At 37.9% G+C, this 17,872-nt stretch overlaps 1 protein-coding gene across 2 annotated transcripts in view; it reads right to left on the bottom strand.

The window, feature by feature from the left end:
- Positions 1-17,421, bottom strand: part of Rab38 (RAB38, member RAS oncogene family) — a 90,842-nt gene extending 73,421 nt beyond the window's left edge. Inside the window, exon 1 of one of the 2 annotated variants that reach the window (XM_076937550.1) lies at positions 16,902-17,421. In XM_076937550.1, coding sequence (XP_076793665.1) covers positions 16,902-17,103 — 202 coding nt within the window. In that variant the 5' untranslated portion in view covers positions 17,104-17,421. The remainder of the gene's footprint in view (positions 1-16,901) is intronic. The other variant, XM_034489998.2, reaches the window with a different exon arrangement.
- Positions 17,422-17,872: the final 451 nt, after the last annotated feature.

Genomic DNA, 17,872 nt, shown 5'->3' with positions numbered 1-17,872 from the left:
CATAAAAATCCCAATCACTAGTAGACAGAATTAGAGGTAATAGGATTTTGGTCACTTTTTTTTGTCTCTGTGAAAGTACCTGTAATAGTGTTTTGTCTTAAACTCTGATGCCAAACTCTGTTTATAGAACCTACATCATATTTTTATTATGCTTTTAACATAGTAGAGCAAATCTGACTTCTGGGTGCTAAGTCTATGTTAATGCATTCCATCTGAATAAAACTGCTCTTCCCATTCTTATAGATACTTTGCAGATGAGGAGGGCTTAACAGAATCAGTGCAAGAGACAGGTGAATACTGAGCAGATACTTTTAGCCAACTGACGCTAGCCCACTAGTTTGTGACTTCAGATTCATCATGAAGGGTCTCAGTTTCCTCATTCAATGTTGTTTCTGGGAATCTGGCAGGTGTAATGGTCAATATAATTAAATTAATAAAATTAATTATCTGGGCTTGCCTGTGAGGGAAGATCTGTGAGGGAAGATCAGCCTTAACTGAGGGCAACACATTAACATGAGCTAGGGTCCTGGTCTAGACAGAAAAAGAAAACAGTGACCTGAGTACTACCCTTTACTCTTTCCTGTTTCCTTGAGTGTGCTGCTGTGCAACCAGCCAACTCCTGCCACTATAGATGCCACTAGGAACTATATCTCATAGAAGTAGATGCAAATAAACCTACACTGAAGTTGCTTTGTTTCATCACAGCAAGTAGAAAACTGATACAGCTGATGCCCAAATCGTTCACCTCCTACCCATCCTATGTTTGCCAATCTGATTCATAGCATCATTGACACATCTACGTAGAATGAACTGTATTCTCCATACAAATGGTCCCTGCCAAATACCCATCCCCAGTTCCACGACTTGAAGTACCTCTTAACTCTGCCACCTTCTATCCGTCAAAATTGCCACTGCTTGCTAAAGCCTTATCACCTGGACCCCTTGGCAGGTCCCTTACTGCCTCTCATCACTTTCTCTCTATATAAATATAAGTATGAGTAGAACTGAATCAATACAAATCTTCCAGTTACCTCAACCTGATAACATTTTTAAGAAATTTGAAAAAGTCAGGTGGTGATGGTACACGCCTTAAATCATAACACTCAGGAGGCAGAGGCAGGCACATCTCTGTGAGTTTGAAACCAGCCTAATCTATACAGTGAGTTACAGGATAGCCAAGGCTACACAGAGAACCCTTTTTTGAAATACCAATAAAAAAACAAACAAACAGGCCTGACATTTTTATGGAATACCTAGTCCTGCTCTACTCTCTTTAGAGACATACTGTTTTGGCTTTGCATGGAGTCCATAAATCTCCATTTAAAACCACTCTACAGGTGACATTAATGTATGTCCCTATCTTATAATTCCAATGTTATTAGGATCTACTTACACAAGGTAATTCCTGCCCTTATTCTGCGTTTTTAAGTTGTTCATTACTCATGTATACTTAAGAAACAATATTTTATTAACACTATACATAATACTGTATATCTTTGTCTCTAACTTCCTTTACAATCTCACTTCCTTCACTCCTCACTTTGTCTCACTTCCTTCAAAATGCTCTATGGCTCAGTCATATTGGAAACTTCATCTCCCAAGAAGGCCTTAGGCAGCTGTTCTATGAGCTCTAGGCATTTGAACTTGGGTCTTCCTGTTTGCATAGCAAACACTCTGACCCTTTGAACCATCTCATCAGACCCACACCATTGTCTTTATCCTACATAATGACCACTTATCATGGAATGTATTCATGCTGCAACCTCTCTCATGGCACTGAAATATCAGATAATAGGTTAGTTACAGTTCTAAGTTGTAAAGCTTAAGAACTATTTATCAATAAATAAATAAACTGGCGGCTCCAGATACTATGATGAAAATAAACTAAGCTTAAACTTTCAATTTTTTTCTACAATACAGTTTATATTCAGAAGCCACTGATGCATGTTGGCATACTTACTCTATAGTCAGCTCTCATTTCTAGTAAATGATTAATAGGTATTCATTAGAGAAAAAAAGCAACATTATTCTAAAAAGATCATTTACACATCTGTTACAATGAATTTCAGACTACAGTGCTATATTTTCTGTAGCCATTCTCATCCTTAAGAAATGGTATAATGACTTTACTACAAGTAGTTCATGTTTGAGGGTTATGGCCTGATCATAAGATCTAAAAGAGCCATAAATATTTTCTCTGTATTTATAGGACTAGTATATGAAAGGCAGAAAGCCAATATAAAATCAATTGTAAATATATTTCTTTCACAATGTTCTCAGAGAAAACTAGTCAAGTCATACTGTTCCTGCTGTGGTTCCTGCTGTGGTGAAAGGAATGCTGAGCTGTTAATAAAATACGCTTGTCCTAAAGGCTTAGAGAAACCCACATATGCTATGATAGGTGTCTATAAATTTCTTGTTTTTAGGAGCTGTGATGATCATCTAGTGGTAGATTTTTATCTTTTCACTCTTTATTATTTTGCCCTGATATGCCAGTGGAAAAAGGGGTGTTTATTATTCACTATTTTTCATTATCTAAACATACATTATATTTAATACCAACCTTTTCTCATCACCCCTGAAACATTACCATCTGATCTACAACCATGACCAAATTTCTATCACTCCCATGACCAGCTACGAACAGTGAAAGTTCACTAAGGTTTATATATGAAATAAAGAGAAACTATAGATAGAAAATGTCTCCCCCAAAAAGCTCAAGAACAAAAACCTTAAGGTTTACCCTAGTTAAGAGGAATGGGTTATGAAGATGTTTGTTTCATATATCCATGGTGATGTCACACTACGTAGAGATGGTATCTGGCTACAAGAAATAGGTAACCTTCCCTGTAAAGGTCTCTCTCCCTCCTCCTCTCTCTCTTTCCCTCTTTTCCCTCTCCCTCTCCCTTTCCCTCTCCCTCTGTCTGTCTCTCTCTTTCTCCCTCTCTTTCTCTGCCCCTTGTCCAGATATATATATATATATATATATATATATATATATATGATGTATATGTATATATACATCATATATATATATATGATGTATATGTATGTGTATATGATGTATATGTGTATGTATATATATCCCACTATGTAATAAAAATGTCCCCCATAGTTTCATATATTTGAAGGCTCAGTTACCAGGCAGTAGCACCACTTGAGAAGGATTCTTAAGTGTGGCATTATTGGAGTAGGTGTAGCCTTGCTATAGACAGTTTATCACTAGGACTGGGCTGGATGTTTCAAAGCCTCATGCCTTGACCAGTATCTATCTTGTTGTAGAGCAGGACGTAGAACTCTTAGATACTTTCTCCAGTACCATTCCTGCCTGCCACCATGCTCTCTGCCATGTTGATAATGGACTAAGCCGCTGAAACTAAGCAAGCCCCCAGTCAAATGTTTTCTTTCATGAGTTACCTTAATCATGGTGTTTCTTCACAGGAATGGAACAGTGTTGAAGGAAAGATAGATGATAGATAGACAGACAGACAGACAGACAGACAGACAAACAGACAGATAGGGTGTGTGTATGTGTGTATGTGTGTCTGTGTGTGTCTGTATCTTTTCCTTTCCTTATCTCTCTTTCTGAGGTGTGATGAGATGCTCAAAATAATCCTTATTTCATTAAGTTTTTTCCCCTCAGATGTTTGTCACAGTGACAGAAAAGCTACATGACAACTCTAATCCCTTGGCTCCTTCCCAATAGACAAGTGCAGGCTTACTAAGTCGTCAATGTTTCTATCTTGCCTGTTGTATTTGTCACTGTCATTATACTTGGACCGAAGTAAACCATCTTATCTCATCATGTAACAACAAACCAACAAAAAATCTTAATGCTGATCATTTTCTAAGAATAGGTCCGGCTACTATGATTTTTTTTTTCAGTTTTATGGTGATTACGTTGTATGGTGAGAGATAAACAATAAATGTTTAAAAGAAAGCAAAATGGAAAGAATCTTATTTGTTTCTTTTAAAATGTTATAGAGAAAAATAAAGCAGGAAATGAGGGGGGAAATGTATTCTGAGAGTGGGGACAGACTTTAAAAGATTAGATACAGAATCCTCCAGTAAAAGGACATCATTTGAGAAAAAATCAGAAAATTAAAGGATTAAACTGTGTGAATATTTTGTAGGTTTGAACACAGGGAATGCCTGGCACAATGATAATGAGGCACAAATCAGTCTGTCAGTTCTTTGAGGAAATAGTACATGGGTTAAGTGAGAAACCAAAGCCTGAACACAGGTCAGAGTAGACTGAGGTAAAACAGAGACTAGAAAGTCTAGAGTATACACAGTTTGGTGGCATTGTATTGATATTGTCTTTAATGTTGGGCAAGAGATGTAAACACTAAAGGACTGCAAACACGTGAGAAGTTATGGATTACCAAGGCAGGTACATTGAGAGATGATTTGTGGGAGTCAGAATAGGACTGGAGATACCAGTTAAGAAGGCATTGCAATAAATGGCAAGCGATTATTATTTGAATTAAAGTAGTAGTTGTGAAGATTGTTTGTTTCCTGGATACAACTGGAGACAGAGACAGCACATAATTGTACAGAAAGGGATGATTCAAGCGTGACTTCGAAAGCCTCAAAGAAAACAGGACTTTATCAGTAGCTAGGACAAAGATGATTTCATTAGGTTTGATGTGTGACACTTGATGCAGAAAGTTAAGTCAGGATTCTAACATGTTACAGTTGATATTAGATTTCTATTGATAAATATGTTACGTAGATAGTTGAGTGTATGGCCAGAAATTCCAGGAGAAGGTCAGGACTGTAGAGTTAACCTATTTTCTTTTCTATATACTACCCAAATTCACTTTCCATGGCCCTATGTCTCAATATCAACATGTATAGAGAGTACTGTACCTAGAGCCTGGAGCTGAGGTACATAATTAGAAGTTGAACTACTAATATGTGTTGTGATCCATACCAGGTTTCAAAGTATTTAAATTAGCTCCTTCAGTTATAACAGAAAGGAAGCTATATCATAAATATTCACATAGTGGAATACCTTAAAGATTCTGAACACTTAGAAATACAGAACTCATATTAATATTTCATGACCATCTATTGTTCACTTGTGAACACTTTTGAACTAATCGATACTAAACCTCTCACTATTAAACAGAAAATTGTGCTGAGACTACTTCCTTCAAATATTCATTTACAAGAAAAACACCATTTTAACTGTATGTTTTTCATTCATAACCATTTTAATAAGTATGCCTTCTTTTTAACCATAATTATGACTAGAATATGCCTCTTTTGCTTTGAAATCATTCCTTTCTTTTCTAAGTTTCCACAGGAATGACTCACTATATCACCCTCTTGGTTATTTAACTTAGCACCTACTTGTAGCATTTTTCATGTTCTGTACCCCTCTGCAGTGTTTCCAGTGACATTGTAGATTCCTCAAGCTACCTATCCAATTACTCAATCACAGTACTCATGTCTGCATAACACGTGGATTCTAAGAGGCTCTTAGTGTGTGCTCCTAATGGACTTACATAACAGAATGAAACTAGCAATACAGGGAGTTCATATAATGAAGTGACTATTCTGATTCATATTTGTGGCAAGGAACCCCTGCAAGGAAAGAAGTCGACTGAATAAAGCAGAATCACAGATCCTATGTATTTACTTCCTACTTCTTCTAAACTGCTCATTAACATCTCAACCCACCTATATTTCAGAACTACACAGGCTCTTTCCATCATTTTAGATCCACCATAAGCAATGGCTCTTATTTCATACTCATGGGAGTTATCATTTCTTGGATTTATCCATCAAGAATAAACAAGCTATCTGTGATATATTTAACTAAGCTAAAATCTTCAAGAAAATATGTTTCCATGAAATAATTTACTATGTAACCCAAGCTAGTTTTCGACTTGTGACCCTCCTGTTTCACATTCCAACTGTTGAGAACACAGGTATGCATTGCCTTCCCTGGCTGAAATTTAAAAATCTTATGATTCCTTTCAAAACAGCAATAATTTTAATTAAAGACATTGTTGCTCTAAAATAAACAAATAACCAACCTAAAATACATCCACTAAATAATTAGCCCAATACATCCAAAGAAAAGCAACCTTTGAACTATTTGGCATTTGAAATAGTAGTCCCAAGTAACCTTTAAAGACACTATAATACATATCATACAAAAATACCCTCTTATTTCCTATCTTGATTCTTGAAATATTTCTAGATTCCTTTAGAGTACTAATTCCCCAAAACATGTGCCAGAAATGCTCTAATATGCCTCCAGGAAATTCATGTGATATTTTAAAATCCAAGGCAAACACAGTAGTATTTTTGGTCAAGAAGATATCAGACCAATTGGGGTTGTTCAATTTTGGAAATTTCTGTCATAGAAAACAAGGATTGTGTGACAAATCAGTGCAGACAGGAAATGAGGAAAGTGGGGCAAGTTTTTCTCAACAAGTTAAGAGGTCATTCCATAAGCAAAAGCACACAGATTTCTAAATTGTAGTTTATAAAATCTTTTGTAGGTGCGCTATGTATTTTTAAATGAATTATTATTTGCTAGAAGATAGGTTTTTATGTGTATAACAAAACCACATGTACTCCAGGCTTTCCTTGAACTTGCTACATAGCCCAGAATGACCTTAGATGAGATTTGATCCTTCTGCCTCCACAGTGCTGAGATTATTGACAAAGATCACCATGTCTGGTTTCATACTGTGCTGAAGAGCAAACCTAGAACTTTACGTGGATAGGCAAGCACTCTACAAACTGAGTTACTCAAAAATATATGCTTATTAAGTCACCTGGTGTTAACCTTCTTAAAGAACAGACTTTTTAGATATTTCCTTTGTCTAGAGAGCATAATAAAAAAATTATTTTGACACTAAGAATCTAATCAATTAAGAGTTTGAGATTTTCTGCATAACCCTCTAGAAGCTCCTCTTTTTTATTTACATCAAAACATAGATACATACATACAATGACACAGAAAGCAACCCTCCTATCACCACGATAGTTACTTAGTATTTGGAAATCACATGGCTATTCTTAGCTTTCTTTCACAAATGAGAATATACTTCTGCCCCTCAGGTACTATAGTATTCTGGCCTAAAAGTCATATATAAAGATGGGTTATATTAAGCTCTGCTAATCATAAGCTTTCACTGATGATGAGAATAAAGAATTTAGCTTTCTTAGTAGATGAGCCTTAAACAATCTATGAGCTGCAAAACTATTGCTTTATTTTATCATATATTGGAAAGCATTAGAATAGACTGGTTAGAAAATAGTAGTGGTCAGATAAATCATAACTCAGCAGAACTCCTTATTTGTATGCCTGTCCAAGAAGTTTTACCTGCTTCTCATTTTTATAGCTTAAATAAGTATAGTTTTCTTGTCTCTATGTAGTAAGTGTCCAGATAAGCTCATTGTGAGCAATAAAGCTAATGGTGCATACTCCTATAATGTGCCTGACCCTCAATAAATAGAGCTGTTAATAACACATTATATTGTGAGAGAAAACAAGTTTCTCAACAAGGACTTTGAATCAATTTATTTTGAACTTCCCCTATGCATTAGAGAGAAATCTTTTGGAATCCCCCTCACACTATAAATACTTGGTCTGCATTAGAATGAGGAAGTAAGGAAGAAAATCCATCATTCTTCTTGGGAGAGCAATTTTATGCAACACTGGTAAACTAATTAAAAGTTAAATTTGAATATAAATATAGGGAACAAGGCTAAACAGTGCATCAGGAAAATACAAACTACAAAAATTGCAGAGATAAGGAAAAACGATAATCAAACACTTCAAACTATCTAGTCTTCTTTTTTTTTTTCTTTTTCTTTTTTTTATTGGATATTTTCTTTATTCACTTTTCAAATGTTACCCTCTATCCCGTCGCCCCTCCCCTGCTTCTATGAGGGTGCTCCCCCACCCACCCACTCCCACCTTCCCACCCTTGAATTCCCTTACACAGGGGCATAGAGCCTTCACAGGACCAAGGGCCTCTCCTTCCATTGATGCCTAACAAAGCCATCTTCTGCTACATATGCGGCGGGAGCTATGGGTGTACACTTTGGTTGGTGGTTTACATAAGTGGATATTAACCCAAATGCTTGGAATGCCCAAGATACAACTCATAGATCACATGAAGCTCAAGAAGGAAGACCAAAATGTAAGTGCTTTGGTTCTTCTTAGAAAGAGGAACAAAATACTCATGGAAGCAAATACAGAGATAAAATGTGGAGCAGAGACTGAATGAAAGGACATCCAGTCTTTTTAAATTCATAAGCTCTTCCTTCCAAAATTAGACCTTTTCTTAGCTCTCATCTGAGATCACAGACTCTAGAAGCAAGTAGGAAATGGGCCCCTGTGAACACCTATGGGAGATTATATTGATGTCTTTAAACGATGAGGAAAGACCCATGATAACTGAGTATGAGGCCTTTACTGAGGCAGAGGAACCTGAACTGTATAAATGGAGAAAGCAAGCTGAGCACTAACATGCGTGCACCTGTTGTTCTCTGCTTTCTGAATATGAACATGATGCTTTGGGCTCCTGCTGCCTTGACTTCCCTTCTGTGATGAATTGTGAGCTAAAATAAACCCCTTGATTTCTTACATTGCCTTGTTAGAACATTTTATTACAAGTGGAAACTTAACCAGGACACCCTCTTAAGTACCATTCTCACTTTCTCTACTTCTTTGCTGACCACAACCACCTAATTAAAATACATACCAAATAACTCATGGCAGAGGCTTCTGAAACTTGCACAGTATATCTACATAGGGATAAGCTCACTTTAGTACAAGAGTTGTCACCAAGTATTATGGGGGAGTTAAAAGAAAATATCACATGGGACTCAAAGGATGGAGAAGCTACAACTGACAGAAACAACTGGGGGATTTCCATAGGGCAGTTGTTTTTCAAATGAGTCAAATATTAGCACTATGATATGTGGAACCACAGAAAGGTCTCATGGATCTTGCAGGCTAGACAGAAAGGAGTAGAGACAATAAACATGAGACCAAACAGGGAATGCCAAGGTGTTAAAATGACTGAAATGTAAATATTACCATCTATGATCATTGGGATGGTTTTCCTTTTAATATCATTGTTAAAGTGCCTGAGGATATAGCTCTGTGCTATATCCCTTGCCTTAACCTTCACAAGGTTTTGAGTTCAATCCCTAGAGGTACAAAATATATATACTTTTAGCAACTGAACTGTAGATCCTTCTTACCTACCCAGTTCTATCATATTCGAACCTCAGTGATTAAGATAACACAAGCTAACTACTTTTAAAAAGATTTTAATTCTTCAGACCTCATCAATAATAAACATGGAATTAGTTCTATCATTAGTAATTTCTGTGGACCTAAGACTCCAATGCTATTCTTCCAAATCATTAATCCCTTTATCTCTGAAAGGACTGGAAAGATTTGGATGAGGTACAAGATGATGTAACTATATAAAATTACTTTTCATAAGTTATTACTCCATTTAACATACTGAAAATTCCAAAGAACATATTTTTCCACTTGACCTTTAAACAACTGACATTTTACTCCAAATTATAGAGATTTGATAAATGAGAAATCATAGCTTTTAAAATCATATTTAAGCTTATTCTCAAGTTTTTATGTTAAAAATACTAGAATACCTCCTGAAGGTATTTGATAATCATATTTTCTAATTTAAAAAATACTTTATATTTTTATACATATGTTAAGAAGTGAAATTCTGGTCCTTCAACTACAATCACATTTGAATCAGTAACTCTTTTATTTTATCAATAAAATTGAAAATCAATCTGTCTTGGAACCAAATTAATGATACAATATTTGATTAGAAATGTTTTATTATACATGTGCTAAGTACTATTTTAGGACCATGGGATACAGTTTCGATGAACGTACCACTCTTGCATAGAAGAAAATCATTATTATCTAGAGAAAATACAGACTAATCTGTGATTTTTGAAATAGTATCTCCTCCTATCTTCACGTGAAGTCAACAAGTTGAATAAATGGAATGATACAGGATAAGTAGAAGTTGTCAAAGTAAAACAGAGGACATTGATACAGGGGCAATTGTGTGAGCTATTGCATTGCAGGAAAGGTAAGTAAACGGGACATTGTGAGATGCCTGCACAGTCTAATGCCATGTGTGGATGATAAAGCTGATGAGTAACAGAGGCCTGATCATGCAAAGCCTTGAATTTCACTTGAAATTCATAGTGAAAAGTCTAGTTTTTAACTCTAAAACTGGTGCTGTTTGGTAGCAAGAGGTCAAACTGAAGAAATCAAAATAGATGTGGATCTTATGTGAGGATTGGGCTGCTGTAAATTTCAATCTGAGGACATAAAGAGGCTGCCACCAAGATTCAAATGGGTGGTGAGCAAGTCATAGTTATTCAAAAAGAAAAATATTATTACTTTACAAAGTGGAAAAGAGCCATTTCTTGATCTAGGACTGGGAAATCAGAAGAAAAAAAAAAAAAAACAGAGTGCAAATTCAGAACCATTATCCCAAAGAAATAGTGAAACAATAATTTAAAAACCAAGTCTTAAATTTGAACTTTGCCAAGCTATACTAAAGCATAATGACCTAGAAAGAAGATTCTTCCATGGATGCATTGTATCTAAATTTTCCTCTAAAATAATGAGGTCACCTTGTCTTTCTGGAAAGTGTACCTCTAGATCATAGAAAAAGACATAAAAAGTGTTCACAGGGGCTTGGAAGTCTTGATGTATCCCTTCCTGAAATGAATTGCCATAAAAGAAAAAAGCTGTAAGTCTAGTTTAAGACAACTACTCTCCTAAAAGTCTCAATATGCGGTAGCTGTAGTTTAAACAAAGTGACTGTGTACACACATGTACACCCACACACAAATACACACAAACTTAATAAACAACTAATGTTCAAAAATATTGTAGAGGAAATGACCATCGGGAAGATGGAATTGTAAGGTGAAACTGTTCAGTGTCAAGCCTACAGGTGGTTTTAGAGTCAGAGTCTGAGCCACTATCAGGGAATATAACTCCCCAAAAGAAGCGAGATAAGTGTGAGAACAAGAAATGCTGTGCTAATTCAGGCTTCCTCCAGTTTTCTCAGGCTTTTTTAGTCTCAAACAGCAAAAGGGTGTGGCATGGACAGGATCCACTTTGCTCCATCTGCAAGAGTATTTTGCAATTACCTCTATCAATACATGTCACTCACTGTTATGACATGCTTGCATGCTTTCATGTCATCATGACACAAAAAAAAAAGTTAACCATTTTGAGGTCAAGAATCAAGCATATATAATTCAATATCCAGATTCCCCTGGCTTGACATAGAATCCAACCACACATGTAAGAACTGTTCTTTGCAGTCCTCTTTCCCTCAAAACACTTAGAATTATTTTATGAAACTGCTGCCCACTTTCCTGTCAGAACAGGTCCTGGATGATGGGTCATATTCCATATGCCCATACATTTTTAAACCAATGCAAACTTAACAAAGGTTCTATAAAAGGTCTTGACTTCTTCCTCCATGTTTTCTGTACAACATTGAAAATTCTCCACTTCTGCTTACTATAAACTCTATTTAGCTGTAAGCACCCAGCATGTTATTCCACATAGTGATCTGAAAACCTATAATTAGCCAGGATAAAAATGGGGCAACAAATTTCCCCACAGAGATAGACCCTTTTAAAATGCATTTTGTTTTACTTGACATACTTGTTTTCAAATGTTAGCTTTTTCTATATATCTAGATCTAGTGCCAAGATACTTAACACTTATAAAATTCATAGGATAATTACTATTGACATAGATACTGAGGATACTGAGGAGATGGCCAAGTCCAAACCCTTCCTTCAGTTGAGACCACATCATGAGAACACTTTGAAAACTATAAAGCAGTCTACCATGGTAACCCAAGTGAATGAATAAAGACAGAATAGCTGAGTTTTGCATAGAAATGGAAATGCTGTTCTCCTATGCTGTATCTTGTGAGAGGCAGCTATCATATAGAAGACTGTTTCACTAAAAATTTTCCCCGGTGAAGAAAGACTCTTCAAAGTGTCTGCAAATGAAATGTTTTACATAGCAGTTTTGAATATTGATTGAGTTGGGTTTTGTGATGATTAGCAGACTCAGTCAGATTTCATTGATTCACTTGTATGTATGCATGTAAGTATGTATGTATGTACAGTTATATACATATATATGTAACTGTACATGTCAAAAGACTCACAATTAAGAAAGATAAGAAAAACTATCATGTATTGCCTATGCTGCATGCAGTGCAAGGTAAAACTATAAGAGCTTAGAGAGGCCAATAAAACATCTTACAAATGTGATATCATAGGGAGATAAAATAATTTCTATTCTATAATACCTGAGATCCAGGAAGATTTCAAGACTTGACCAATATCAAGTATTATATTTTCATCAAACATAATTCATATTACATTTAGAATGTGTTGGAAATACTCTATTAAACAAGAAGAAGTAGAACAAAGCCGTTAGAAAGGGTAGGGAGTGGCCTGCTCAACAGCCATATTTTAAATTCTAACACTCCTGTATAGCCAGCGATTTTACTAGGAAATTAAATGTCCTTGGACAGCCATAGTAACAGGTGCTTAAGGGACGGTAGCTACTACATCTGTAATTGTCTCAATTCCTGAAGCTGTGTCCCAAAGTACACAGGAGCTCCACAGAGAATTACACGGTCTCTGAATGTGTTCACGAGGCAAACTGCTGCTGTCTGTATCTAGTTTCGAGAGTAGTAAGAAAATAAGTCTCAAGTATAAACTTTTTGTTTCTCCCCCTTTTTTTTTTGGTTGATGTATACAGGAATATAAACTCATGTCTCAATAAGTGATCAAATGTTCAAAAATTTTTAATTCATTTATTTCCATTTTCTCCATAGTGGTATCTATAAATATCCAAAAAATTGTAGGAAGAGGACAAGGATTGCCTAATAACTAAAAGGCAGGAAAGTTGGAGAACAACTTAGAGCAGTAGATGGATGGAAAATGTGATCAGGATGTATTATATGAAAAAAAAATTATTTTTAAAAAAAGAAAAAAAAATGCAGGAAGAAAGCAAAAATTATCTACCAACCAAAGAAAGAGAGAGGGCTTTATCCACAGGATAAAGTGAGAACTCACTCTTTGTCAGGTACTCACAGGCTGGTGGACTTGCAGAACCTAGTATGATTTCAAATCAGACAGAATAGGTACAATCCTGCTTGGCTGTTAACAGGTTCATCCTGGGCAAAGTAACTTAATACATTTGACTCTACCAAGAACATCTGAACAGAGCTGACCCAGGTTCTTCTATGTAGTCGACTTTCTCAGAAATGGGGTAAATTTTGGAGAAATCATCATCTTGTTTCACAAGCCCCTAATGTCTTGGGAGTTTCAGAATCAGTCAGGGCAGTCAAGGTGATATAAGCTAAATATCATGGGAACCCACATACAAAGCAAGCTTTACATCATTGTACCAAATGAAACACAAAGGATCTACGTATGCCAAGAACCACTCTGTAGTAGGCTAACATCCTGTAGAGCCAGGGCAAGTCCTTGTCATCTCATTTAGAGTGTCAGGGCTAAAGATAAAACTCAGTGGGTTAAGTGCTTGCCTAACATGCCCAAGGCCCTTGATTTGACCACAGTATTGCCTGAGATGAATATGGTGGTGATCACATGTAACCTCAGCACTTGGGAAGCACAGAAAAAAAAAGATTAGAAGTTTTAAAATCAACTTTGGCTCCATAGTAAGTTCAAGGGTAGCCTGGCTATATTGTCTCAAAACCAAACCAAAACAAAACAAAAACAAATGGGAGAAATTAGAGGTGGCTCACCTCTCTAATTTAGTTAGGCACCTTGACAGCAATTGCAGAAGACCTACCTGAGTATGATTCCCAGCACCCACATGGTAGCTCACAACTCTGTAAATCTCACTCCAGAGGCTGCAACACCTTCTTGCCTCCATGGACACTGCACACATGTGGTGTACAAACACACATGCAGGCAAAACACCCATGTACATAAAACCATGTTTTATTTTTTAAGTTAAAAGAAAAGAATTTGAACATTCTCAAAGCTCAGTTCACTATTACCCATTCTTTATAGATACAAACCAGAGTTAAGAAAAGGAAGACAGCATGCTGGGACTTGAGGGCACTCAAAGGCATACTTAACCTAACTTGAATCTCAGTGGAGAGGGGAAGGTTGGATTTCATATCACCTTAGAACCCAGTGGTCTCTAATACAACTTGAAACAATTATGTTACAACTATCCTATCTGCCAATTACCTTGCTTTTACCCAAACATCTTTCAACCTCCAACTCAGCAGTTCAGGGCCTTTGAGCTTGAAGTCAGCAAAGAAAGTAAGCTGAGAATTACCATGAGGGTGAGTGCCACTCTGTCTGCTGAATGGACCTCAGATCCTTTGGATTTCCTACGTGCACAGACTTCTGTGATTACAGCCTTCACCAAAACTTTGGTCTGAAACTGTAGCTTAGGAAAGGATTCCCAAGTCTGGGGGTTAAATTGCTTCTGAGAGCAAGCTTGGAACTCAAGCTGCCTTATGATACAAAATACATGAGGCTAAAACTGATCGTGGACTGACATTTGAGGGGAAGATATATGTGTGGTATAGGAATTGCAACTTGTTAGGATGTAGTCACCATATGTATGCCATGTTCCTCTTGCTTAGTATGTATAGATGTGCAAACAGTGGTAACTTCATGAGTGCCTAGAGTGTAGCATAAATGCCTTTACCCATTGATTATTCTTCTCTTATTTGGGGGAATAAAACACACTCCCTGTTTATAGATAGCTAAAGCTGAACAAAGATATGGGGGATTTATTTATAATCACAGAGTAGTATTCAGAAGGAGGTATTCTGGCCTAGAGGTATCTCATTCTAGAAGCACAGAATCATTACATCTTTCTGTTCTTCCTGTTTAGAAGAGGAAACTAAAACTCACTGACATAACAAGGCTGGAGACATAATGCTACTTAGACTACAACTGGGCTAGCTATATAATGCTAGCTACAGCTACATCTTTTAAACAGTAAGCTATTCTAAACTGGGGTTCTGAGAACTTTGGTGCAGCTGTAAGACATTTCAGACACTGAAACATGCAACAACAGAGGGGACAGGCTCACGGTGAAAAGCTCAAAAGACTCTAGTGGATACAAGTCGTCTAGCTCTTCAAGTCTCCAATAGCTCGTGCTTCTCTAGAATTGCTAAAGACTCCAAACCATGAACCTGTCTACACTAACTATTACCTTATCATAAGACCTGCAAGCTCATGGCTACAGAAGCACATGGGTCTCAAGACTGTACATAGTCCTTTTAGGAATGTTCCTTCTTGGTGCTCATTTCAAGTTATGGCAAAATGTTTCCAGTGAAGTGCACTAGCTGAAATGAACATATCTTCTGAGAAGAGAATTGCTTACTTTAAATCCAGAACTTATCACAAGGTTCAAGGTTCAGGGTGCTACAGATCATGAATAGAGATTAAGTCGTGTTATTTGAAATGGATCGGATCGTGGAGTTTAGAATTCATTGATTAACCTGCTGAGTTTGAGTTTAATCTCATTGGAGTTTAAAACTCCAAAGCAAGAGGATTCTTGAGTTATCACTGCCTGGCCATTTGCAGCTTAAAATACTACTGTTCTGGTGAGTTACCACCTGGAATAAGAGGCTAGAAATGCCGAGGTTACAAGCGGCCAAGTAGAACCCAGTCTTGAATATAAAGTGCAGTCTGCCTCAGTTTTTATTGTGCCTAGGCGTTGGTATAAGTTGTTAGTCAAATTCTGGTTTCATAATCTTAGATTTCTCAAAGAATACACCACAATCAAATCAAGAAATCTTAAAGCAGATGACACTAACATCATCAAAACCCCAACCCTTGCCTCTAGGGAGGCAGAGGCAAGTAGATCTCTGAGTTCAAGGTCAGCTTAGTCTAGGTTTGGAGAGTTAAATGACGGGACCCTGTCTCAGGTTTTTTGTTGTTGTTGTTGTTGTTGTTGTTGTTGTTGTTGTTAATATTAGACAATAAAAAATTGTAAAAAATAGGTTAAAAACTCGTTTTAAGTATACACACACACACACACACAGATGTTGTTCTAAAAAACAAAGACAGTCTTCTTTTTGAAACAGACTATGAAGAAGAGAGAGCCAGGAATAGAGGGAGATGGAAGAGAGATGGAGAAGGGAGTGCTGTGGGAAGAGATAGTTCGTTCTAGATTTATACAAATTCAGCATCTCAAACGTTCCTGACTGAAGAGACCAATAAGCAGTGAGACGATAGTAGTGAAATATGGAAGAAACTAAATTCCTAAGAAATGAAAATAGGCAAACAAGAAAGAGTTCACAGGAGACAATCCTGTTCCTTCTTAAGTTTCCTAAGGGCTTCCCCTCTTGAAAGCCACCTGAGACACTCTGAGCCAAGTCGGGGCTACCTGCGTCCATAAAAAGACTAGAATGAAAGCAGAATACGACTGCAGTCTCCTTGTGAGTCTGGGTCACAGTCTGCTCTGCACCCAAGAATCCCAGGGGAAAGTGGAATAACCAGCTCAAGGCATGGGGAGCGCCAGAGAAGTTACTATAAGTTGCAACTAGAGTTGGGAGGACTCCAACAGTAACAACAGAAACACACACACACACACACACACACACACACACACGCACGCAAGAAAACACTTTCATTTCTTTGAAATCAGGTTACCAAGCCATTAAGCCAAAGTTTTCTAGAGTGGAGCGCTCTGGATCTCCTGCTTGATTGTACTCCAGGGTCCCGGGACAGAAAATCAGCTGAACAGTCACTCTCCATTCCCCGAAACTTCGCCGCCCGCTCCCCACCCCCAACCCCTCACTGCCCCACTCCACCCTCACCTGCAATGTCCCAGAGCTGCAGGCGCACCACCGTCTCGGGGTCCCAGTGGAGCACCTTCAGCGCGAAGTCCACACCAATGGTGGCCCGGTAGTGCGAGGAGAAGTTTTGGTGCACATAGCGCTTGATGATGCTGGTCTTGCCCACACCTAGGTCACCGATCACCAGCAGCTTGTACAGGTGCTCCTTGTGCGGTGTCTGCATCCTGGAGGCCCGCGGGTCTTGCGGAGCCTGGAGCTTGCACTAGGAAGCACTGCCGGGGCCGGACACAGGATGGAGACCAGAGCTCTATGTGGGCGCTAAGGCTCGGCGTGCTGGCACAGGCTAGGGAGCTAGGGCGGAACTCCTCCCCCGGTATAATCCTCCTTCCTACTCCACGGTCTCCAAAGTGGGAGGAGACAGGAGCAACTCCTAGGACTGAAGCTAAAGGACCCCGGACCCCAATGCTACTGCCTTTTCCAGCTCTTATTTGCATAGTGCTTTACGCCTTTCGCAGGGATTTTTCTCTCACCTTCTGTCTATGACACAAACTTGAAAGGTGTGGGGTTTGTTTTCCGTGTTCTGCCTGAGACAGGACTCAGAGTAGAAAAGTACCCAGGTCTTCTGAGGCTACCGGGCTCTGCCTCCACCCACACAGTGTTGCAAGGCTGGGGAGGCCACGAGAAACACCAAAGCAGTAGGCACTTTGATTTAGGTCATCTCTGGCCCCGTTGTTGAATGACATTAGGCAAACCCCTTTGAGCTCCTTTTACCTGAGCTTCTATAAAGTGGCGATGCTGATGCTGATTGCTTAGCACCTTTTCAGCCATTCAACTGTTAATGACCTTAAGTAGAGGCCACCTGAGATGAAATGCACTTTCAGCCTCCTTTCCTATCCTAAACCCTCCAAGCTAGACTGAGCAATACACACGTGGTCTTATCATTATAAGTAGCGGCAGATGTTTATAAATCTTCTCATATACACCACTTAGTC

This window comes from Arvicanthis niloticus, chromosome 1 (genome assembly GCF_011762505.2).
Source record: "Arvicanthis niloticus isolate mArvNil1 chromosome 1, mArvNil1.pat.X, whole genome shotgun sequence".
NCBI lineage: Eukaryota > Metazoa > Chordata > Mammalia > Rodentia > Muridae > Arvicanthis > Arvicanthis niloticus.
The sequence above is the reverse complement of the archived record's forward strand: the minus strand, read 5'-3'. Positions and strand labels throughout refer to the sequence as shown.